Source organism: Antennarius striatus, chromosome 8, assembly GCF_040054535.1.
Source record: "Antennarius striatus isolate MH-2024 chromosome 8, ASM4005453v1, whole genome shotgun sequence".
In the NCBI taxonomy this organism is placed as follows: Eukaryota; Metazoa; Chordata; class Actinopteri; order Lophiiformes; family Antennariidae; genus Antennarius; species Antennarius striatus.
In genome coordinates this window covers 6,880,460-6,905,335 of record NC_090783.1, presented here as the reverse complement: position 1 = coordinate 6,905,335, position 24,876 = coordinate 6,880,460, and the positions used below count along the sequence as shown (strand labels likewise).

At 40.4% G+C, this 24,876-nt stretch overlaps 1 protein-coding gene across 3 annotated transcripts in view; it reads right to left on the bottom strand.

Annotated features, from left to right (window-relative positions):
• Positions 1–1,793: 1,793 nt before the first annotated feature.
• fbxo41 (F-box protein 41) overlaps positions 1,794–24,876 on the bottom strand; it is a 35,091-nt gene continuing 12,008 nt past the window's right edge. The window contains exons 4-15 of one of the 3 annotated variants that reach the window (XR_011036976.1): positions 17,898–18,105; positions 13,712–13,785; positions 10,818–11,221; positions 9,206–9,444; positions 8,983–9,098; positions 8,371–8,523; positions 8,131–8,226; positions 7,932–8,050; positions 7,524–7,682; positions 7,276–7,391; positions 5,673–5,873; positions 1,794–5,150 (exon numbers count right to left, since the gene is read on the bottom strand). Coding sequence is in view for 1 of the 3 variants with exons in the window: in XM_068322505.1 (XP_068178606.1) it covers positions 5,811–5,873; positions 7,276–7,391; positions 7,524–7,682; positions 7,932–8,050; positions 8,131–8,226; positions 8,371–8,523; positions 8,983–9,098; positions 9,206–9,444; positions 10,818–11,221; positions 13,712–13,785; positions 17,898–18,105 (1,747 nt within the window). In the remaining 2 variants the exon portion in view is untranslated. Of the gene's footprint in view, positions 5,874–7,275; positions 7,392–7,523; positions 7,683–7,931; positions 8,051–8,130; positions 8,227–8,370; positions 8,524–8,982; positions 9,099–9,205; positions 9,445–10,817; positions 11,222–13,711; positions 13,786–17,897; positions 18,106–24,876 lie in introns of all 3 variants that reach the window. The other 2 variants (XR_011036977.1, XM_068322505.1) reach the window with 2 other exon arrangements.

Genomic DNA, 24,876 nt, shown 5'->3' with positions numbered 1-24,876 from the left:
CCAAGCACTTCCAACAGAACACACATATATAAACATGGGACTTCAGACATAACTTGTAGACACCTTCGCCCTCTGCTGTACCTGTCATATGATTGTTATGTCTCTGCAAATACTTGTAGCAATAAGGGCTTCTTTTTTTGGGCCAGTGAAGAGTTATTTTTTTTCTCACACCCCTCTCTCCCCTTCTCTTTTTCTCACCCCCCCCCAAAGTGATGGTGAATCTTATCTTATCTTGGTTTAGCTTAGCTTATGACCTCGACTCTCTTGCAAGTTTAATGGCTGGAACATCCCATCAGCTGTTCAGAACTGAGGAAGTCTCTTGGAAGAGAGGCGAAACATCCGGTCCGGTTGACTTTATTCAGCAGATTTAACACAATCTGAATGACTGAGAACCTTCACAGACAAAACATTAACCACGGAATAAATAAGGAAGTAATGACGAGCACTTCTGGTTAACCAATAGTTAATTATTAACACCTTACATATTGTAGCTAAATATTAATGTTTTGTTTATGATGAGGAAAAGACTTGGCAAAGCTCAACAACTGTTGAACGTTTTGATTCCTAATTGTACATTTTATGGTATTGAATAGAAAAGATTGGGTATGAGTACTACAGATGCAGTATTTGCTTTGAGGATGTTGATAGAGAAGTACAGAGAAGGCCAGAGGGAGCTGCATTGTGTTTTCGTAGATCTCGAGAAAGCTTATGACAGGGTGCCCAGAGAGGAACTGTGGTATTGTATGAAGAAGTCTGGAGTGGCAGACAAGTATGTTAGAGCAGTGCAGGACATGTATGAGGACTGTAAGACAGTGGTGAGGTGTGCTGTAGGTGTGACAGAGGAGTTCAAGGTGGAGGTGGGACTGCATCAGAGATCAGCTCTGAGCCCCTTCTTGTTCGCTATGGTGATGGACAGGCTGACAGACGAGGTTAGACAGGAATCTCCATGGACTATAATGTTTGCAGATGACATTGTGATCTGCAGTGAGAGCAGGGAACAGGTGGAGAAGAAGCTAGAGAGGTGGAGGTTTGTCCTGGAAAGGAGAGGAATGAAGGTTAGCTGCAGTAAGACAGAGTACATGTGTGTGAATGAGAGGGACCCAAGTGGAAGAGTGAGGTTACAGGGAGAAGAGATCAAGAAGGTGGAGGATTTTAAGTACTTAGGGTCAACAGTCCAGAGCAATGGAGAGTGTGGAAAAGAGGTGAAGAAGTGTGTACAGACAGGATGGAACGGGTGGAGAAAAGTGTCAGGTGTGATGTGTGATAGAAGAGTTTCAGCTAAAATGAAAGGAAAGGTGTACAAAACTGTGGTGAGACCAGCGATGTTGTTTGGTCCAGAGACAGTGTCACTGAGGAAAAGACAGGAGACAGAGCTGGAAGTAGCAGAGATGAAGATACTGAGGTTTTCTCTGGGAGTGACCAGGAAGGATAGGATCATGAATGAGTACATCTAGAAATACTTTATATTAATACATACATAAATTCAAGAGAAAAGGATCTCTGTCAGTGATAAAAATAAAAATGACTGCTTCATGTGAATCAGTATCAGTGTGTCTTAGGAATGTGCATGGAGGGTCACTGCCACAGCTCATGTTACTGGAAAGTTAATTAATACACAAATCTAAAAAACAGCCTGAAAGTTAAAGGGTTGGCCAGTGATTGTTGTCAGTATGATACCAGTACTTGTGTAGTTGGAATCAGTCAACTGCTTTTGTCTTATTTGCCAGGTTTTTAGACCAGCACATCTGTTTTATTGAAGAAAAAAAAATCATTCTCAGATGATAGCAAGTACATACAAGTTAAAGCAGTTTTATTGATGAAAACAAATGCGTGAAAATGATTAATAAAACATTTCCATTTTCTGCAGTCATCATAGAACGCTGATCATTTTTTTTGGAACGCTCAGCAACAGAATCCATTTTGTTGTCGTAGCAACATGGATGAAGTTCATGAATAAATCGGCATGCCTGTCGATGGCAGTCAAAAAAATGAAGATGTACAAAGACAAACTGTCCACCTAAGTGTTGAGGTAATGCGTAACATACTGTTCAGATGAATCAGCAAAATACAATCATTCACACATAAAATATGGACATAAACAGACATTTTTAAATTACATGAATACATGGATGGAAATGCGACAGAAGAAGAATAACATTTGATTTGAAAAATTAGATACTGAAATAAGCATGGCTGAAGATACCCCTTGGGTTACAGGTGATGCTTCAGTTTTGGATTCAAAATAAAAAAATCAGTATGATTTCTATTTGCACAAACAAAGAATGGAGACGAAATGGGCACCTCTAATCTGTAGTTTAAGAGCATACAGGCTGTGTAAATCGTCAGCAGGTCCGTTTTTGTACAATAAAGCAAATGCACTGTTGCTATGAGCATGAATCCTTCAGTGATTACACTGCAAAGCTGTAACAAAGACATTAACGCATACAAGGGTGAGCATAAGGTCATATTTGCAATAAACCTTAAAAAGCACTTCATGAAGTTGTTTCAACCTCCCAGTGAAATATGAGAGAATGTGTGTGAGAAAAGAAGCCAACCGTTCTTTTTTCAGTCTTAGGAGTTCATGTAAATGCTGTTCTTCTGTAATCATCCATGAAATCCTGCAAGCAAACAGTTCACTGACAGAAAGCACTGTCACACATCCTGCTGACAGAAACCAGTGCCGTTTCTGACATCACTGATGAGCAACATGTCAAAAAGAGTGTTCAGGAAAAAAAGTGCATCATATTTTGTCAAATACTGAGAAATAGCTGAACATTAAAAACAACACTCTTATAACACCTGAAATATCTTTTTTTCACACTAGTGCAACAACATACTAGATAAAATAAAGAGAAACATCAATAACCTGCAGGCAATCAAAGCTCTTTAAACATCTAATAATTTTCTTATCACAGTAGCAGAACAGTTAAGAAGGCAACTCAATGATTGATGCTTGAACACAAACATGCCAACATTATACACATTACTCTTTTTTTTATAGAAATAGATAGCTGAATTATCATCTTAATACTTTTCTTAAATAATTTCCATCTCTATATGACTCTGATGCACATTTAATATAAAGTACTGTATCTAATACACAACCGCAATTTCAACACTACTGTTATACTTAATATAATTCTCTATATTTATGTTTCATTCAACTTTGGAGCGAATGAAGACGTGTAAACTTCAACTTTTTCCACTCATAAGTATGACCTAAATATCATATAACATCAAATGTTGGTCCTTTTTTTCTCGTTTTTTAGTTTCTTTTTTAACAAACACTATGTACAGATTAGCTGATAGCGAAGGCAGGATTGTCTAGAACTTAAAATTAACAAGTGCTTTGTGTTTTCTCTACTGTGTTAGCAAAGTGAATCTGAGCAAAGAGTCAGTGAAGAATAATACTAACTGGAAGAGCACGAAGAAATAGACGTCTGCAGCTGATTTCACCTCCAACATCATCATTACAACATTCTTTGATGATGACAAAAAAAAGTGATTTATTTTTTAAAGAGCCTACGTGACAATCAGATGCTTGGCATTCCTGGTAACTTCACCTTGTGCTGTTGTAGACTCTGCATACGAATGTTAAGATTGTTGAAAAGCTTGTCGCCTTGTGAGACATTGAAGTGCATCAGGTAAAACACAGAAAATCGCTACACAACCTGTGGTAAACACAACTCGAGGGAAGAGAGGTGACGCAGTGCCTGATGTGTGTCTCATTTTCCAACATGGTTTGAAAATGAATAGAAAAGATTTGAGTGATATTTAATCATCTAATGGGGCTACAGTTTTATGAACTAGCGTGTAAGATTAATCAGCGTGGTAGCAGAATGCTACCCCCTTGTCAGCCTCACCCAGAGGTGAAAGGTGATCAGCCCCAGGTTGTGGTTTGTCTGTGGAAGTGCAATATGTGGAGGACAAATACCTTCTGTCTATTTAAAAGAGTCATTCTGACAAATATTTAGTTTCATGTTTTTACATGATAATAAACAGGATACTGTATATTATTAACCTTTTGCCCTGAAATCTCGCACACTGCACATTTAAAGGGGTATCTCAAAAGTTTAGGATTGCACTTTCATTGTGTTAAGCACAATACTGAACAACAGACGCATTTGGTCCCTAGTATGACTCCATACTCTTCAAAACAGATTATTTATGTGCTGCAAGCACATCTTTCCGGTTTTCAAATTACAGATTCTAAGCATAACACAAATCTCCGTCTTTCCTACCTTCAGAGAAAGGTCTGATAACATTATGAAGGTAATTTTTTCAGACCTAAAAGAGTTCAATACATTAACTATATACTGGTCAAAATATTTAAAATTAAAGGAAATCTTTAAGTTATCCACAACAGAGAGAAGTGTGCATTGACACCACTTTATTGAGGGTATTGCTTATTACTTAAACTCGTTTGACAATTTCTGAAAAGTGCACTGAAGGGAAAGTGACACTAAAGACCTGATCCCTGGCTTTGAGTTCTGCAAAATAGTAAAGGTGTCACATGATCCATGCTTCAGAGTGTGCAACGAGTCATCACGTCTGGTTAATGCTTGGACAAAGGGGTAGAGACGGATGGAGAAAGAATTGTTCATGATCTCAGCCACAAGCACCATCATATAGGACTGGCACAGATAATGGTGAAAAATATGAAACCCACGTGAAACAGAAAGACATCCTAAACCATGTTCCACATGAAAACATCCTTGTGTTGTGTAAAAGCTGCTTCAATTGATTTCAGATTCCAATTCTGTTAATTACCTTTTGCTTTAGAGACATTAAACATCCGTCTATCCATGGTCCCTCTTCTCTCAGTAATGGCACATCGGGAAAAAATGCTCAAAGGAACGGAGTCAGGTCGACGCTTACAAATGGCACTAGTATTTTCAGAGAAATGCATTATGGATCAACTTCTGTCAAGAGACACAACCATTGAATGAATGGAGTCCAGGTTTGCATAACAGTACTGATGAAGCAGAGGATGGAGGGTGAGGCTAAACGCATCTCCACTATGATGATTCAAGGTCTGGGCGGTAATGGGAGCACCCTCTTCGCTCTCTCAACGGTGCATGTAGCTGGCTCAGCATGTTTCTGTTCAGAGTGGAAGCAGTAAGTGTCAGAAGTTGTCAGTTATCCTCTTCCTACATAGAGGATGAAAACAGGATGAAGGATGAAAACCATTTCATTAATCCTCGGCTTCTGCACACAGATGAATTCGTAAAACTGTCACCTTGAGACTTAAAACCACGTACTTCTCTGAAATGTATGTCTGCTTTGTGCTGTGCTCCTGCCCAGAGCAGAGTTAGAGTTAGACCCCAGCGTATGCCGAGAATTGTGTTGATGCTGACAGTTAAATACAGAGCTGTTACCTGGCTCGAGGGCTTTCAAGAATGGGATCTGACTGCATGTAACAGTGCAATCCTTTTATAAGTTTGAAAGCTAAAGATGACTGGGGAAAAAAAAAGTTTGTTGGGTTATTTGAGTCCTTGATAAGTTCAAGACAGGCCCTTCAACTGATATATGGTGATAGAGCCAGTTCAAATAAGCCTCTTGACTGGTTTTCAGTCACGAATGAGGCACTGATTTCCTCTTACTAGAATAGTGACTGTGTTCATGTCTGAATATAAGTTGTACTCGTTGAAAATGCACGCTGAGCCTCAAACCTGGTTCGTCACGGCGATCTTTGGGTTTTTTCCATCAACGCCGCAGACATATTCATCTCATCCAGTGTGCTAAGAAAAAGGCCAGGTCTTTTCGATCAACTGAAGCCCGAAGTATCTGCAGTCTTTGCATGAGCAATGTTAGCAGAGACTGTCCGCCTTCACGTGAAGGATTTTGGAGAAGCCGGGTCTTTTCTTCAGGGCCTGAAAGGAATAAACAGAATGGAGATATTAGAGTCAAGTTTTACTCATGTCTTTGTTTTCTTCCATTACCAATAAGCAAGTGCAAGGACTTATTTATGATATGTTCTATAAACTGTAAAGCACAGAGGTGCAGCCAGTTAGATGATAAGAAATAATTGAGATGATAAATTTATAAGCCTTAATAATTATGATGGCTTATTGCAAGGGGAGAACTTGGTCTGGTCCTTCACAGAGAATACCTTACAACCTCACATTCTTGATACATATAACATTTCAACAGCATAAACCGACTCATAAAAACGGAAATAAAATTCATATTTCATAGATTTTCTGTCTCCTATAAAATGGTGACATGACTTTAGCACTATAAGCACCTGTTTGAATGAGCTTGCATAAGTGCATCTAAAATCAGCCAAGGACTGAGTCATGGGTTGAACAAGAAGCAATTACGATAAAAGTTGATGACTCTCAAATTCTAAGCAGAAGGTCATGGGTGGTGCAAAAGTCGAGGAAAGGACGGTTGACAAAAAAAGGAACTAAACAAAGCAATCCTCCTCTGACCGTCACAAAGTCCACGTAGTCCAGACCAGTGTGTTTTCAACACACGTATGAGAGGAGGGTAGTGTCATGTTCTCACTGCCCCGGTTTGTCAAACTGAGAAAATGTGTGTGAAAGTGTAGATTTGTGTATGTAGGGAGTTAACATCTGACATGTAACGTCTCTCTGAGTTCAACTCGAGATCATTCTTGACTTACAGATCCCTGTAGCCTCTGAGCACGACATCAGCATCATTTCAATTGGGTGGAACTGTCTAAAGCACATCTAATCTCTCCTATTCACATTCAACAAAAGGCAATAAGTAATATTAATGATTAAACAATGAGCTTTTTGTGAAAGTGGCTTGGACTTGATGCACTGAACCTGTGATAATATCTAGATCCTCAGCAGCAGGGAGGATGAGAAGCACCTGACTTGACACGGATGTAACACCAGGATTAAATACAAAAAACGGTGATGATAAGGATACTAGGACGCTGGACCTAAGGAGGCGTTGAGCACCACCACAAAATTACAATGAAAAAGAGACGTCATTTTCAGACGGAGGCCTAGTGGGAAACTGGAGACTCAAGCCGTTGCATTTCGAGCTTGGTCAGATTGTTGGACCTGATCTCTCTAGTTATTCAAATTGTAAACTGCCGGCACCCCAGAGGACAAAATACATGACCAACTTCATCACACAGAAACCTGGCAAATCCTGTTGTATTTATTCCAGTGTGAACAGCAGCGCTGGACTGGACTAAAATTACAGGAAAATGTCTTCCTTTAGTCAAATGACATTCTGTCTCCATTCTGTACACCAGAAGAGTACTTTCTGTCAGATTCAACACCCCTGTGCTGTTACCTGGAGCTTGTTAACCATTTCATCAAACAACTTTCTGGCTTCAGGGCTGTTGGGATCCTCAAAGTAGTCTTCTATACCAATCTGAACCACAATAGACTTCAGGTTGCGGCAAACACCTAAGTGGGAAGATTAAGCAAAATGAATCAACTTTAGTCTGTTGAATATTTATGCATTTGTTAGAGCCACAGCAAAGTGTAGTCAACAGGATCTTTCACAACCCGTGGGGAAATAGATCAGTGTTCACTCACTGTTGAAGTGCAGCAGGGCTTTGGGGGTCACTGGTGTGGAGGTGAGCACCAGCATCTCCAGACCTTTCAAGCCCTCCCTGCAAACCTCTGCTGCCACCTCCTGGTTGATCTCGCTCACATGATCCAACTCCAGAACCTGCAGCCGCATGCAGTTCCTCGCTAGGATTCAGTTGAGTGGGAGGTAAGGAGGGCAGCCACAATTATGGGAGGATCTCAACAAGTTGTACTTGTACATATCACATGCACATGATCATTAAAAGCAAAGTGGGAACAAGATGTTGCTTTTATGCAATGACTGGACGAGCAGTTTAATTTCTGAGAGCAGGATTATATAATCCTCTCGCTACCAGAGTGCTACCATCAGTGCTATCGTACATAACAAGAATAAGAAACTGTAGTGACAGAGACCTAGAGATGCCAGTCCCTGAATGCCACATCCAGCCCCACCAACACCAAGAGCGCGGAGGTGTGGCCAACATCTTCCAATCGTCTGCAGGCATCGGTTACTGAAACGAGCAGGTTGCTGGCTAAAAGACACAAAATATAGCCTGTGTTCATTTATTTATCAACCCACATTACTGATAGAATATCTCTATCTCTCTATTACCATGGGTGTAGTGGTGCCACCTGTAGGGAGATGATGTCTCTGCAACCTGCTCCGAGGGCCCAGATTACCTCCTGGCCAACGGGATCTGTGGCACTCCTGAAGCAAATAAGACACACACACTTTATTTTTATCATTCCACACATGGGGTAGCAAATATCTACAGTGCAGTCTTTTGGATGTATGGAATCAAATTAACATATTTGTCCCTGATTCAGCGGACTAGAAGATGTGCTGACGTACCTGTAGGTCACAGCCTGCAGAGCTCGGCAGTAGCAGCTGGCCAACCAGAGCGAGCGATCAGTCAGGAGGTTGGGGCAGTGTGAGATCTTCAGTATCAGCAAATTACTTCCTGTGGCCTTTAACATCGCCTCAAGACCCTCCTCCAGACAACCCCTTCGATGGAGACACATCAGTTAAACGCACAAAGAAAGACAGCTTGTCCTGTCCCTCGAAACAGCAGTTTGTAGCATGTGATAAAATGATTCCGTTTGTTTACAGCAATTCCAGTATATTAAATAAAGCAGCATCTACATCCCACAATTTAAGAGCTTTGAGCTGGCTGACATTTACACACAAATCACTCAGATTAAACCTACGGCTTATCGCTCTTCTCTCAGGAAATGAAAATCATATCACAGATGTTGATTGTAAAACAGCATAAAAATGTACTTATTCAGTCATTTTTCTTCCTCTTGTTTGCTTCCTCTGATCGATCAGTGTTGGAGGGTTTTTAAGGATGTAACTCAGTTCACTAGCTTGTAAAGAAACACCCTTATGGAAGCCAAAAAACATGGGATGTGGAGCACAGCAGTAACCTCCTGCTTTATGCATGTCTGTGTGTCTGTGCCTCACCGTGTGCTCTTCAGGTAGTCCTCCTTGCTTTCCTTCTTTCCCCGTTGTCTTGGTTTGAGGTTTTGCAGAATGAGCGAGTGCGTTTGGGTGCACCACTGGGACAATGTGCTCAGGAACTAAAGGACAAACACGGAGATCAGTGGGAATCACGATGTGACACAGATAAACGCAACACATGCTGCAACCTCACTGCTTGTGGTGTATGTAAATGTTCACCATGCACCTTGGAAGAAATGCGGGCGTTCTCTAGCAGGACTCTCGTCCAAACGGCCGGGTGACGAGCCACAAACTTCCAGTCGCGGCAGACCTCAGCAGCTCTCAGCAGAGTTTTAGTATCCAGGTAGGTGAAGATGCAGAAGAGAGCTGCACGCATCTTCAGGATCTCCGGACTGATCACTTCGTTGGATTTGGAAGGGCTCTTTTCATGACAGCATGGCTTACTGTACATCCCATCAGAACGAGCTATGGGGGAAAAAAAATAGTTTCAAGTTTCGCAGAGTTCTAAGAGTTCAAGGACTTCTAACAACTTTGGATATTCACACAGCTTTAGAAGAGAGTTATTCTGTTGTGGCCGATCTAATCTTTTGTGGAAAATCAATACAATGTCAGATTATTGAAATCTACTGAGAAATATTCGCTCATATCTTTTCATACTGTCTATTATTCTTGCAGTTCATGATAAACCTGTATACATTACGATGTATTCTGATAAACAGTATATATTCTAATGCCCGCTTCATATATATTTATTCATTATATATCATTATTCTATCATAATTCTATCATTATATAAGCTGTACTGACACTGACATTAATTTGTTGGGTTTTTGTTTTATTTATATTAACAGTCAATTTTCAAAAGAAGATTTCTCAAGAAAATTTAAAAAAATAAATAAATTCCACGTCATCAACAAATGTTTTCTGTCACATGGTGGCGCCAATCTCCAACAAAACGTGAAACGAGATTACATAATTTTTTTCACCATCCTTTATTCTCTCTATTTCTATCTATTAGCTGGTATCACGTGTCCAAACCAAGCATGTCTTATTCCCCCCCCGGAGAAGATTGCACCTCGATGACTCATTTCATCTTTGGCCTTGGAAGGCGTCTGCTCAAAACCATCAGGACCGTGAACCATTACTTACACTCTCACTCTCTTTTTCCTCTTTCTCTTTCATTCCCTCTTGCTCACACACACCACCTACGCTCAAGACTGCCTGATGAACTAAAAAAGCCAAGCTGTGTGTTAAATGTTGAGAAAAAAAACTGTTTGCTGTGTGCATACCATCTGATCCACTCTGGCAGAGGCACTCCCAATAAGGAGAACCACGTCAGAGCGGAGAAATGCCAGTAACATGTGAAATGTTGAGTGAGAAAAATCTGTGAAGTCATAGCGGTTCATATGAATGTGTCACAGGGCTCTGGCCCGCTTTGGTCCTCTCTCAGTCTGCCTCAGTTCTGCTATTTTAAAGAAACCAGACAGCAGGTGGAGCGCGGCAGCAGTGAGTTTAAGATTCTTGGCAGGGTGGGAAGTTAACAGAGAGATGTACAATCTGTGGTAGAGCTTGAGAAATGTGCAGATATGATTAGCAGGCTGACTTGGCTCCCTCGCTGAAGTAAAGCTTAGCATGAGACAAGCGACTGAGATTGTAAAGTAGCGCTCCCCTCAAAGAGACAACCAGACAGCAACAGAGCTCTCAAGATAGCTCAGCTTCGTAAATATGTCACTACATCCACAAGAGATCATCCCATGACAGTTTGATACTCATACTATGAATGCGTTCGACATTTTGCAAAACAGCAGGTGCGAGCAACCTTCTGAGAAAGCTGTTACCTGTACTGGGCCGATATCCTGCCCTGCTGTGGTGAGGATAGGGAGTGGCCGACTGCTGGACCTCAGCAACAGCTCTCCTCTCTTGTTCCCACATTTCCACCTCAGACTCGGTGGTCCTGGAGCCCACGTCGGACACGTCACCTTCCTCACCCTCAGTGCTGTTCCTGTAAGGTCGCCGATGCCAATTCTGGATGGCCTGTTTACGAAGACCCCAGTTCCTTGATCCAACACCACCACCACCACCTCCACCACATCCAGGGGAGCGCTCATAGCCCCCCTCACCAAGCCGGCACTGCATGTGATAGTACTGAGCCTCAGGACACTCATCCATGGGATGCATCTCCACGCTGTCACTATCGTAACCTCCAGAGCCCTGTGAGACAGACTTGATCCGCCCTGATGCTCTGAGGGAAAACAGGAGGAAGTGCACTGTAAAGGGCTTCTTTAATCAGCACGATCAAACACATGGATGATGCATCCTGTAACCAAAAGGATGGAAAACGTTCCATTTATATGTCAATAACTGGATTGTAAACATACATGATTGTGATTTTACTAGCGGTATTTAAAGGTCTAGGAGTTTTAATGATCAAGTGAGACCCCAAGTTAGATTCACAAAGAAATCACCATGCATTATAAAATTTCTTGTCTTCTCTTATGATTAAAGTTCTGATAGGTCAGCTTGTTTCCTTTGGATGGAATCAGGGTAGCTGTATCGTCCTTTGTTTCCCTGTCTTAATGCTAAGCTAAGCTATGCTTAACCAGCTGCCGTTTAAATATTCTGATTATTATTTTAGAACAGTCTCCTCAGCTCAGAGTAACAACCTTTATGTGCTTTTGTGTTGTTATTTTGTAGTTAATATACTTTCAAAACTAGGATAAACCACAAAAAGATTGCTGGTCAGAAGATTCCTGCTAGAGTAAGGGCAGCTTCTGTACTTGTACAGCTACATCATTTAAAATAACCTCAGTTAACAAAAGTAAAGAGCAGTTACAAATAACAGCCTCTCAAAAAGTAGGACATTTGTCTTGCTTTATTTTTTTCCCTCTCAGTCCTGCCTCCACTTCAATATAAAGAGTGGAAGCATCTGCAAGCATCACTTTAGGAAAAATCAAGGGGGACAATCACAGATGATGCTGCAAGTATCACTTATCGGTACTTGCAGGGGAAAGCCATGCATGGAAGTTTAAAATCACACCATGGTGATTCATTAAAGCCTTTCTACGCGAGGAAGAAAGCAGCAAACTGATAAAAAGTGCTGCAATGTTTTGCCAGCTTTCAATCAATAATAACACATAATGCGCAAAATGTAATGATACGATCCAAACCCTTGTGATTCATTATTGTTGATTACTGATAACAGAGTTTGTCTCCACAATGCAAAGGTGAATCAGAGAGCAAACATCTCACACAGTGAAAGAAATGGCTTCATGTTTGTGTTGCAAACCAGAGGGAAAATATAGTTATAGATAAGTACGTAGATATCTGATGTGTTAATGCAGCTCACATGAATCAAGTGAATTTCTTATAGTTTTTAGGCAAGCTATTCTGATGTTTAAATAGGAGCAATAAATGGAAATTTCTTACCTTTATGTATAGGTACCTTTGCATAAAAAATGCAAAATATTACTGTATACACATCTAGTGACCTCACTATCACCAAATCACTAAACTTTTGAAATCACAAAATTCTGACCTTTACCACATCTAGAGGCAAAAACATCTTGATGCATTACGAAGATCAAGATATTAATAACCAGAAGACAGAAGACTTGGGGAGCACAGAGTCTGCATGTGTGCGTCGTGCCGTCGGTGATTCAAAGGGGAAGGCCTGACAAGTTTTGCGTGACGTCATGTTAGGAAACACGTTCGCACACCAGCTGGGAATGGCAGTTGTGTTACAGTCGGAGTATTATGGTACAGCCATGTGTCTGAAATCTCCAGCAGGGACCCACAAATACTTCCGTGACGACTCATGCAGCGAGACAGTCGTGCAACCTGGGCTTCAACTGCGTTGAAAAATGATTAATTTCATTTCACAGATACTGAAATAATACCATAGATGGCAGCACATTATCACCAGTACACTACGTACTTACTTACTACTTTATTTTGTATAAATGCTGCAAGCCTGCAACCAAAATTTAGAACAAAAGTCATTATAATGGACCATTTAAATTCACTAAACTATCCAGAACAAGCAAATATTTGCCAAGTGTGCTTCATAAATATCTTTCATAATTATTAGCAATTGTGAAAAAAGTTGAGGACCATTTTTTAAAACAATAAAATTACCTACACCATATTGCAGGGCAGCAAAACTTATTATTTTCAATCATAAAAAATATATACCATACCATACGGTACATCTGTGTTCTGACACCACTAGCTTGTATATGACTGTGCTATTTATCTTCAACATAACTCCTGGTTTCTAAAAATCATATATCAAGTTATAAACATGTACTTCCATATTTCTGACTGGATTTGCCGGAGGTGCTGTAACCAAATGCCAAAAAGGCCAGAGGCATATAACATCTGAGGATTACCATGAGCTGGATAAATGGGAATCTACACCTACACAGTGGTTAAAAGCTTGGGGACTCCAGAGGTTATGTTGTATTTCCACATATCCGACAGTTCAGCTCTTGCAAGGTAAGAAAGGTGAGACATGCCAAATGCTCTTGACAGCATAGCGGCAAATGTGTAGCTGGACCAGAAAGCCCTTTTTTTCCCCTGAATAAAACTATCAAATAAAATAACCTCAAAAAGGAGACAGGCAGCATGCATTCCTACAAAAAAAAAAGAAAAGTCCATGCAATTCCTAACTAAGCCACAGGAATTTAGCAATAATGAGCTCATTTGTAAGTGTAGAAAAGGAGCAGTGACCCACCCTGTGCTGGGGGAAGAGCGCCGTTCTGACACTTGGTACATGCCTCTTGTGCTCCCAGAGAGGCTGGAGTTTCTCTGGAGAGGAAACAAAGAAAAGTATGAGCAAAAATCACAGGAGGAAAATCACAGCAGTAAAATCACAGAGGAACCAGCTCTGAACGTCTCTGTATGACAGTCTGGACATCAAACACAATCAAAAATGACTTATGACACAGCGGTATGGTGATTTAAACATGTCTGTTATGGCCGGAGACAATAAGAAAGTATGCTGATCAGTCTTACTGGATATCTGAATATGAAAGAGCTTTTGAAGATCATTGAAATCATTTTGTCCTGAGGGTGTCGCAAAAGAAACGCACAAGAAGACGTGAACATTAAATTGAAAGTAATTATGCTTTTGAGAGCAGCTGGACATATTCATAGCTTTTTAATTTGTCTTGGAAACGTCGTTTTGGAACCGTGGGAGCATTTATTCAAAAAGCAGTTGCGTATCTTGTGGAACTGAAGATGCATTCTTGCTGTTCTTGTGCTTTGCCTTTTTGTCTCCGGTTCATTGTGGGTCAGAGGTTGACAAATCTCTTCAGAAATCCTCCAGTGGGAATCATGAAACTTGATGTCAATATAGTAGACAAAGAATTCTTCCTGTTGTACGTAGTTTTCGGATTGAGAAGCTAAAGTTTCAATCTCTGCCTCCATCCCTCTCATCACATACAAACCCTCAGCATCTTTCTTCTTGCAGTATTCAGTGGTAGCTGGATACTGTTTAGTTGTGTCCAACCTGATCCTCATTCTCCGTTTGCCTCAGAGAAAAAATCCTCCCAGTCGATCTTTCATACACCACTCAAAGCTGTCTGTGCTGTGTGTAGTGTTTGTAAATGTATCCACATATACAGTAAGTGTCTCTGTGTGTGTGTCCGTGTGTGTGTAAAGTAGTGCCAGGTGGAACTCTGTGTACCCGACTGGCGACACGCCACAGAGAGAAAATGTGCACAAAAACAGACACCACCACTCCTTCGCTCCCTCGCTCTCTATTTCACACAGCTTGTTTCTGGCCTGCTGCCAGTGAAAAGGGACCGTGAAGGAAACAGGAAAAATGCCACTCATGGCTCTCATTCCTGAAGACAGCACAAGGCAAATCTCCCAGAAAGGGATGGAACAAAATGCATCTATCAGATTCTAAAACTCAGATTTGATGACCTGATAGTTGGTTTTCAATCTAAAGCCGAAAAGTTCATGAAATACTGTGACTGAAGTAGAGCTTTCTTCACCTTACACGTCCTCGAGCCTCATGTAAGGGATGACGGTGGCCTGGCTGATGCCGTGATGGACAGTTGGCGAGGGGCAGATCGGGACAGAGAGAAAGGTCATGAGGGCGTGTGGCTGATTGGGTGACAGCCTCGGTATTCCCTTCACGGTGCAGCAAGGTGCCAACCAGTCTGAGATTCAACACTTGCACTTGTCATGTTGATTATTCACAGTTGTATAACGGGGTGTGAGCACACAGGCATGAAACTCACTGATGTCTAAATCCGAACAAAAGGACGTCTAAATTTAAGCAGCAGCATTTAAGGTCAATCATGGGTCGTGCTGTTCTACCTCAAATTCATTTAATGAAACAGAACGGCTCAGATGTAGACAGTGATCAGATAGAGCATGCTGAAATGAATTTGGGAGCTAAAATTCCTGATTCTCTAAAGGTAAAAGAGGAAATGATCTTGTAATAAAGAAAAAAAAATTAAGTAATGAGATTTTATCATTCTATTGATAATGAAGGAAAATATTCTGTCAATGTTTAAGGAAAGGTACATTAAATTCCATCACTTGTAAAATGTAACTTTGTCATTTTGGTTCTTAGTTTGTTACCAATGACATTTAAGACTAAAACTTATTACCTTTCCCTGTAAAAAAAAAAAAACGACATAAAGCGTGACATTGTTCACTGCACAATAAGACAAAATCAAATGAGCTCAGGATGTCAACAATATCTTTTACACGCATAGCATGGATTTAAGGATAAAAATGAAACAGATCTGTTCACCATTATGTCTGATTCTGAATCATGCTTTAACTGTCAACAAGAGCAAAACTGGTTTCTATGGCAGCATGAGGATTTCTTTTGCAAAAAAAATTTTTTTTTTGACAAGAAGTGTTATAGGGTGGATAAGTGGATTTTAAACAATTTTAAATCGACATGGTTTTGATGCTGGATGCAGTGGAGACAGGAAACAAGACTCTAGTTTCAAATTCTTAAGTTTATAATAGATCTGTTCCGCAAAACCATCTGATCACTTTTTAATCAAGCCAGCCAGATTTGCATAATTCTTCAAATAGCCTCCATTCATATATATATATATATATATATATATATATATATATATAAATGTTTTTTATATATAAAAAACAACAGCTATACAAATGCCAACATACAAATTCTGATGTCAGACTGATGCTTGTTGATGACATCATCTGGTTTTGCCTACTCTATTATGAGTGGAAAGTTAGCCCTGATTTAACCAACTTCCCTCATTCCAACATCACCAGTCATTCAGTTGCAAAGTGGAACCCCTCAGTGCTGCTTATGGCGCATAAGGCAAAATGTTAAATTTGGAGCAGAAAGGTAGCATTCGAAACAGCTAATATGAGGACAGTGAACAGACAAAAGTTTACATGATAGGTGCAGTGAATGGCTGTTCTTTAAAAGTCTATGTAGGAAACTGTAAAAAAAAGTGAAAATTTTCTGCTCTTTAGCTCTGAGAAAAAGGATGGACTGCCGTTTCCGTGACATTAAAGTCTATTATGGGTTTGACCCACGGTGCCTTGTGGAGACTTTACTCAATATAATCAATGTTAATGCACTAAACAGAAGCCAAAAGCAACTGTGTTAAGAAGAATGTCGTCTGGCTCACAGGAAGTATGCTGCAGTCAGTCTTGTCGTGAGTCAACACCATCTCAGTCACCATTCCCCTTCACTTCCATCATCAAGTCCTATTTGCAGAGCACCGTTCGGCATCGAGGGGTCAGCGCCACAAAGGGTCCACGTGATTGGTTAAAAGAAATGCAAATAAGCCCTAGACTATATTTTCCCTTCCCTATTCCACAAAGATAATGAGCTCGTCCAGATGTTTTTCCAAAGCTGGTGAAACAGAGTTCTTGGGTGGAAAAAAGAATCACATTCCTTTGAAATAATGACTAATTGTGAGTGGGTTGTATAGTTTGCCTTGGAAATGAATATATGTCACAAAAGTATGCCTAAAGCAGCTCATACGTATTTATTTTATTCTGCCGAGCTAATCTCAGGGGATTTAAAATCTTGAAACCAAGTATAGATTTGCATGTTTTTTGTCAGGTGAAAATTCTTATTTTCTTCTTATCTTACTTGAAAACGCGTAACAAAAACCAAACAGACAAACACCCAGAGTGTCAGCACCATATGAGTCACATCTCACACCATTTGTGACCCTCAGGAGTAATCCTCCCCCTCGTTGACTGGGTCAGCCTCCTGGCACACAGTCTGAAGTTGATCCAACGGGTCCGTAAAGGCCTCGCTGGACGTAGGAGGTCATTCATCCATCAAGCCTTTAATGCTGTCTTAGTTTCGTCCTGCACATGTTCATCATCACTGGTTCTGATGGCCTTTGCTGCCCTTATCGCTTGTCAGGTGGTCAGCTTTACGGTGCAGCAGACAAATATGTCCTCTCTGGTGCTTCAGCTTGCAGACGATCTACTGCTGTTGTTTCTCTGGTTACATAACAGAGGCACTGATAGACTATTGTGGGATGGTGAGCATTCATCGCCTTGGCAACTTGTCTTGCGGCCTGTCCAGGCTCCAGCGAGGCAGTGGTGTGGTCCAAGTCCTGTTGTCCCAGCTGTGGTATTTTTGTGGACCTCATTTTCTACTCGGGCGGTTTAGTTCTACAAGGGAGTGGCCGCGTGGGATCAGCTAGCTGAAGGCATTGCTATTACGCTCTAAAAATGGTGTTTATAGACTCCACTCCGACTTCGCTCACAAACATGAGTGGAGTGGGACCAATCCTGTTATGTTTACAGTTTATTAAATACTCTTCCCTGCATAATTAAATAGTTTTGTTTTAACTGAATTAGTGCAGTGTGTTCTGACCAGTTATACAGTAACAGAAAGAATACACACACACACACACAATTTATTAAATATACATACACATCCTCACCTGACATCCGTTGCCCTTGGAGGCCTGGAGGCTACAGCGGCCCAGGCTGCCGTTCGGTGTCGTCCCACAGCTGCTGATGATCTGCAGCTGTTTCTCGGCGCGGTCGGCCCGGTCCAGCAGCTCCTCGATGAACTGCTGCAGCCGTACCTTAGCATTGGCTTCACGCGCCGCCGTCTCCTGAAGGAACTGATCGATCTGGGCGACTTCCCTGAGGGTAAAGAAAGGAGAGGTGATATTTATAGGACATTGTTAAAAGTCTCTGTAGCTCATCTGTCTCATCAGTGGGCAAACAATAGCTTGACATATGGCATTTTGATGGTTGTGTGTTCAACCAAATGGTCATGTGACTGCAGGACATATTTGGTGAAAGCCTGTCTGACATGCACACCAGCTGCTGTCCAGTCCTTTATGCATGGAGACCAAACACCGAGGGCCGGCCATGGAGACAAATACATTACACAAAACACAAAGGAAAGGCGAGAAAGAGTGGAGCGGTGGGTGCGAGATCAGCGGGGCACAGCGAGGCACAGCAGGGCCAAGTTCCCATCACTCCAGAGGACAGTGTTACTGAGACACAAGGAAAAAGGCAAACACAGCGTGAGCTGTCTGCACACAATGCTTCATTTTAAAAAAAATTTATATACTGATTATGATCCCCGCAGGGAAATCATTTAACATTCAAATGATTCACCAAGCTCCTTTGTAACTAAATACGTATAAGCTCTGATCAGGAACTATATAATACATCGATAAAGTCCAGTGGGGAGTAATATGATGATTATAATGACCAAATTATACAGTTTTTTTTTAAATGTTCGAAATATTGTCCTATTTATCACAAATGTAGCCAATTTCAAATACCTAAAGAACAATTATTATATATTCTCAAAGAAAATATATGAAGGGAACTAAAAAGAACAATCCAGATGTATTTGTGGAATTTTCTATTTTATTCCATAATCATGAAAATAAATTGAACTATATAAAAAAAATTAATAATAAATTCACCACCGTGCCTTCCAACCCCTTTTGGAAAATACCATAATTGTTTATTATTCTGTGAAGTAACAAACAAAATAATTCTGTAATTTCCCCCTGATCTGTAATACTTTTGGAATGAATTCAAACTTTCTCATCCTCAGAAACTCTTCCCTTGTCTTCTCTCATTTGAAAATGCGGAACAGTCTCAACGTGAGACTTCTACAACTCCCAGACGAAGCATCAACAGACATCCTCAAGGCATTTTTAAAAAATCCTTTATCTCTGTCACCGCATTCAGCCCGAGTCTCTGCCATCTCAACGACCCACTCAGAAGAGCTCAACTACAAAATTCAGAAATCTGACCTTGACTGATGGAACACCAGTGTCATAATCTGTTTAGGTGTCTTTTGGTACGTATTTTTGCATTTTTAACCTGAAAGGCGATTTTTAAAAAAATTTTTTTGCTGTACTTTGTAAAATAAACCGTGTTCAGTATCTACTCTTCATCTGGGTCCTGGCTTTCTGTGAACATCCCATAACAACAGGTTCAGAACATCTGCAGACGGGGAACAGAAAAATGTCTCACCTCTGTTTAAAAACCTTTTCACTCATGAAACCAACAAGTTGCTCATGCAATCCAGAATCCAACCCAAAACACTTGGCATGCAAATTTTCTTGAAATGGGGCCATTCTGGGATAAAAATAGAGTATCTGGCATAACTTTTCTCATCCTTAGGCAATGATTACAAAAAATTATTTTAGGTGTTTGTCACAAAGGGGAAAAATGTCTGAAAAATCTGGTCTGTCTCTTAACTGTTTTTAAATTTGATTACAATCTAGTTTGGCCCATCAAAAATGACAGTTGACCTGAACATGTAGGACACAGTGAAAACAGGATCAATCTGTCATGAATTGGATTAGGACCTGTAATTGAGTTCATTTGAGGAGAGCCAGGTGTACAGAAATTAGCCAACCAAAAAAATTGCAGATAAAACTTTTTCTTTTATTTCTCTACTCACAACAACAACAAAAAGACCATGTACTGTCAGCAGCACATCCTCCACCTTGCGCTAATTCAGACAAAAAATGTCACCATGCTTTAGTTTAGATCAGGGCCTTTATACCGCTGGTCATGACCAACTGTCCTCTCCAGGGAATAACACAAACTCACCCATAATTATGGTGATAATAATGAACAAAAAAACCATTTCAAAACACATGACACAACTCCCATACTGATGGTGAACTGTCTGCTTAAATTCAGCAACCTCAGTATTTGTAACATTGATTTATACATTTTAACAAAAATCAACCTCCCCTTTCACAGTGGTATGCCCTGGTCCTTTTCACCTCCCTATAAAAGGATCATGAAAACCAGGTGGGAATCTTTTAGACAATTTATGCTAGAACAGGAGGCAAGTATCACAGCATTTGTTTGATTTGACTTTAAATAAATTATTTAATCTGGTACTTTGTGTGTCTTTTGTAAAGTGAATGAAATGTACATATATGCTAATAAAAATTGTCACAAACTGAAAACAATTGGGATTCACAGCTGACTTACCAAATATTCAGGTTAGGCCATGTGTAGCAAACAAATGTTTGGGTAGGTGCTGACCATGTGGAGCAAAAATAAATTACAATATACTAAAAATAATTAACCCATTTCAGTGGTAAGGGCAGGCTGGCTTTACCACAGGACCCAAACGCAGGACACCGGTAGAGACGTTTTCCTCCATATTTTATTCAGGCAACGCAAATAAAATCAGGGAAACACAAGAAGACTGATTCCAAGACCTCGCGATAAGAGCATGAGTACAAAAGAATCTGGCACAGAACCAAAAAGGAGCCAGGCTTAAAAAGTCTCAGGTTAAACAGCCTGATCGAGTCCAGGTGTTGAGAGGAACCGTAGGTGTGGAGAAGAGGCTCCGCCCATGTGTTCGGCCCCTCCTCCTGCCACACCCCAGCACAGAAGAGCAACAGAGCACCAACACCGAACCGTGACACATGATAATCTGGAACACTAATAATGCTGTACACTGTCCCTTTTAGTTATTCTTTTTCAGGGGCAAATTTTTCTGTTTTGTAACATCGGTGGTATAAAGCAGTGTTTGTTTTTTGCTCGTTCGTTCCAGCCAGCCTCCTGCTGTGGCTGGAAATAATGGAGATGGGAGCAGTTAGACTGAACAAAATGGCAAACATTTACAACCTGTAAAAAATGCTAAAATACTGGACTTAATAGAGCTGGAAGGAAGTGCAGAGCTGGGTAATGATGCCTGGCCAGTAGAGACCTTCATCCTAGTAAACATACTCCATTGATCCAAATACAAAAATATTCATGAGTGCAGCTTTGAACTCCAAGTGTACATCTTTTTGCATGTGTTTATTACCTTTTATTAACCCCTTTTAATAACAGAACTGTATCTGTATCCCATTGAGATGACACCACTATAGACATACGTCATATACTGATGGATTTGTTGGAAAACACTTTGCAGGGTTAGGATTTGCATCTTCAGATGATGCTATGTTGTACATCCTGTTTTTTCAAACACAAAATACAAGTTTTATATTTCCTTTGAATATGTATTTGTCTTTAATTGGAATTAAATATCCTACAGGCTAATTAAGCAGCCTTGGTGAATCAATTTTTGGTGAAGCAGTGAAGTCTGTGGGACCGTTATGAGGGAAGTTTGACATTGTGTGAAATAGTTCTCCAAATAGTGGACTATACAATTCATGCATATTCATTCTACTGTATAAGCAGCATCCCATTATGGTGGGCAATCAAGCAGCTTTTACTTTGATGAATGCTTCCTGCTCTACCATAATGTAATATCTGAATAAGGAGCCTGGAGGGAATGTTTCGAGCTCATTATTCAAATTAATAAATGCATCTCAGCGAGGTGAGCACTGCTTTTGTTTCAGCCTCCAGTGTGATAATGTATACTGTAGCCATTTCACAATTATTAATAGAATAGCTCTCCTCGGCTCGCATGCACAATATATGAAGTCATACTTATGCATCTGAAATTTGTCTCACGCAATTATTTAACAGTCTAATATTATTTGTTTTTACAGGAAGAAACATCGGGAACATCTTGGAAGTGATGTTCATTCCCTGTGTGGGGAAGACACACATGGATGCACCATGCTGCCTGGTAGCATGACAACTCAACCTCACAGGAAAGGAAGGGGATCAGGAATCTGATTTAAAATAAAATAAAAAACAACAACAGGTGCATTGAAGGATGGGGGGTGAGAGGAGGAAAAAAGATCTTTACTAGATCTTGTGGGAGACCTGAAGCTGCAAAGGATGAGGCATCAGACAGCAAACAGAATATCTGCAGTCATGTGGAAACAGAAAGCACAGGAGGTTTGGCAGGGAAAGGGAGAGAACCGGGATGTGGCTGCTTCCTATTGTCAATCTTAATTTCAGTCCGTGCACTCAGTTTTACAGATGCACACACCTTTCTCTCACAGCGTGACTCATTCCAACACCTCAGAAATAAAGCCTCGCTGTGAAAAGCATGGCTGCATGTTTACTGCTACAGCGATGGACACAAAAGGCAGACTGCCATCTTTTCTGGCGGGTTGTTAATGCAAGGCATGACACAGGAATAATGACTCGAGAGGTTCAACACCTCTCTTCTATCTTTGTTTCCATCTCGCTTACACCCACAAACTGAGCATCTCCACTTGACTTGCACACATTTATTATGAGGTTGTTCACAACTATATTTTCATAAGCTTCAAATAAGAAAAGTGAGCTTGCATGTTCAGCATTATTTTTTATAAACACATGTAGCATAAAGAACTAGCTAGTCCAGCTCTGTCCACCAACCAAAACCTCCAAAGCTCACAAAATATGTCACATCTCATTTGTCTAATCCATAAAAAAATGGGGGGAAGATTATTCCTTTATTTTACATTCTAGCAGTTCAGAAGTACTGACCTCAGCTTCACAGGCTTTCACAACCATTTAAATATTCTGTTTCTATTTAGAGATGAAAACCGCACCACTGATCTCCCACACAAATCTAGTCATGCTGTATTACGACGGAGGGCCGAAAATAGTTTAATTGCACTGTGTGAAGTCACAATATCATGATCAAATATTTCACCCTTATATTATATTCCCTTGATTAAAAAAAAAGACTTTGAATGATTGGAGCATGTGTGGATATAATGAAGAACTATTAGTCTGTGATGTCAGTCTGAGGCAATAACTGGTTTAACGTCTGTGACATAAAACCAATGATAGACTGAACAAAGCTGACCGCAGATTATTGTAGCCACTGTATGTCAGTATTGACATATACGTGCGTCAGCCAATCAGCAACAAGAAAAGTATGGCAGATGCAGGAAAAACAGTTATTAGCTGACTGGTGAACACAGTCTGACTGTTTAGCAGTGAATGAATCAGATGCTGACTCGTGGGTCAGTAGAAAGGGATTATTGGACTCTGACACAACCAGCATCTAGACTTAAAAAGATCCGTTCCATCATCATATGGTTGAACATTTCCCATTGATCTGTCTGCATCCAATGAGATATTTTATTGAAAGCTTTGCCTCTCGAAACTCTGAACACAAACTTGGTTATAATCAATAGGACTCATTAAAAACAAGAAGGTCATCCTTTCTGCTGCTTTGCACCAAGAGACTGAAATAAGCAGCTTGTTTGCCTGATTTAAAATCTGAAGTCATGGTGTCTTCTTAAAGAAATGCTGGTCTTGTTTTATTTAGAGCTTCCAAAAAAAAAATATATAAACGACGTTTCCTTTAATCAAACTAATGAAAATAAATATCCGATTAGGAATAATGAATAGCTAAACTAACCATGCCTTATTTTCCTAACATATCACAGCCATAGCAAAGGCCCTGGTATGGCAGAGACATCCAGCTGTAGCAGACATGATTAATTAGGAATAATCTTCCAAAGAATTGTATTTTAATGTTAATTACAATCACTGGTCAGCCTCCTTTGTCATCATCTCGGGTCATGTATTCAAAATGATCCTTCATTAATATTTAAGAGCAGAGTTGATTGACTGAAAGGCCCGAGCGATGAAGACGAGGTTGCTCCATGAATATGAGCTGTAACAAAGGACAGCTGCCTGCATTGATAATATAATGTTTTTTTAGACACAGATAGTGGGCTATATTTTACCATTATGTAATAATGTTGTATATTTTGTATGCATTACATGCAAACGCACAAAGAGAAAGACAACATGAGAAGGTGTGTGTGGAGTGGCTACTTGAGAGGAGATGAAGGGGTGAGAGACAAGTAAAGATGAAAGCAATAAAGGCTGAACTTCTCCATTTTTTAAAAACCGTTTAGAAAATAACAGTGTGACTGCTTTCCTAAAAAAACATTAATCCTGGTCTGTGGCAATAATCAATAAGGGGGAGGTAAATAATTTCTAAAGGCTCAACCAGTCCTGTCAAAACGTAACCGATGATTCAACAGGCATAAAGAGAACTTAATTCCTTACAGGAAAATAAACATTAGGTTTGGCTGTCAGAGGAGAGAACAAATTTGTCCTCAGACACTTGTTTCCAAAGATGACAGTTTGGCAAAAGAATGCAACTCGAAAAAATAAAGATATAGAACTCTACCACAGCTCGTGTAAAGCACACATTTCACCTAATAAACACCAGCAGCGCTCATTTAGTTGTGTTGCAGCACGACAGCAGATAATAAATCATTATGTGAATATCAGGTTTCCAGCAAAGCCCCTCACATACTGATACTAAACCCCAGCATCCTCCGAGTACCGTACACTGAGATCCATCTGTTAGCAAACATGCAATGGTTGCTCTAACCTTTCATGTCAGCCTCGACAAACTGAAAGAGAAGGGAGACACGTCCGCTGGAGAGCTGACAGCAGCCTCCTTCCTGTTTCTCTTACGTTCCTGGTCTCTTTCATCAAGTATCGACGATGCAGTCGACAGTTTCTTCCACCCGATGCGAACAGCTCTCATAACTCCCG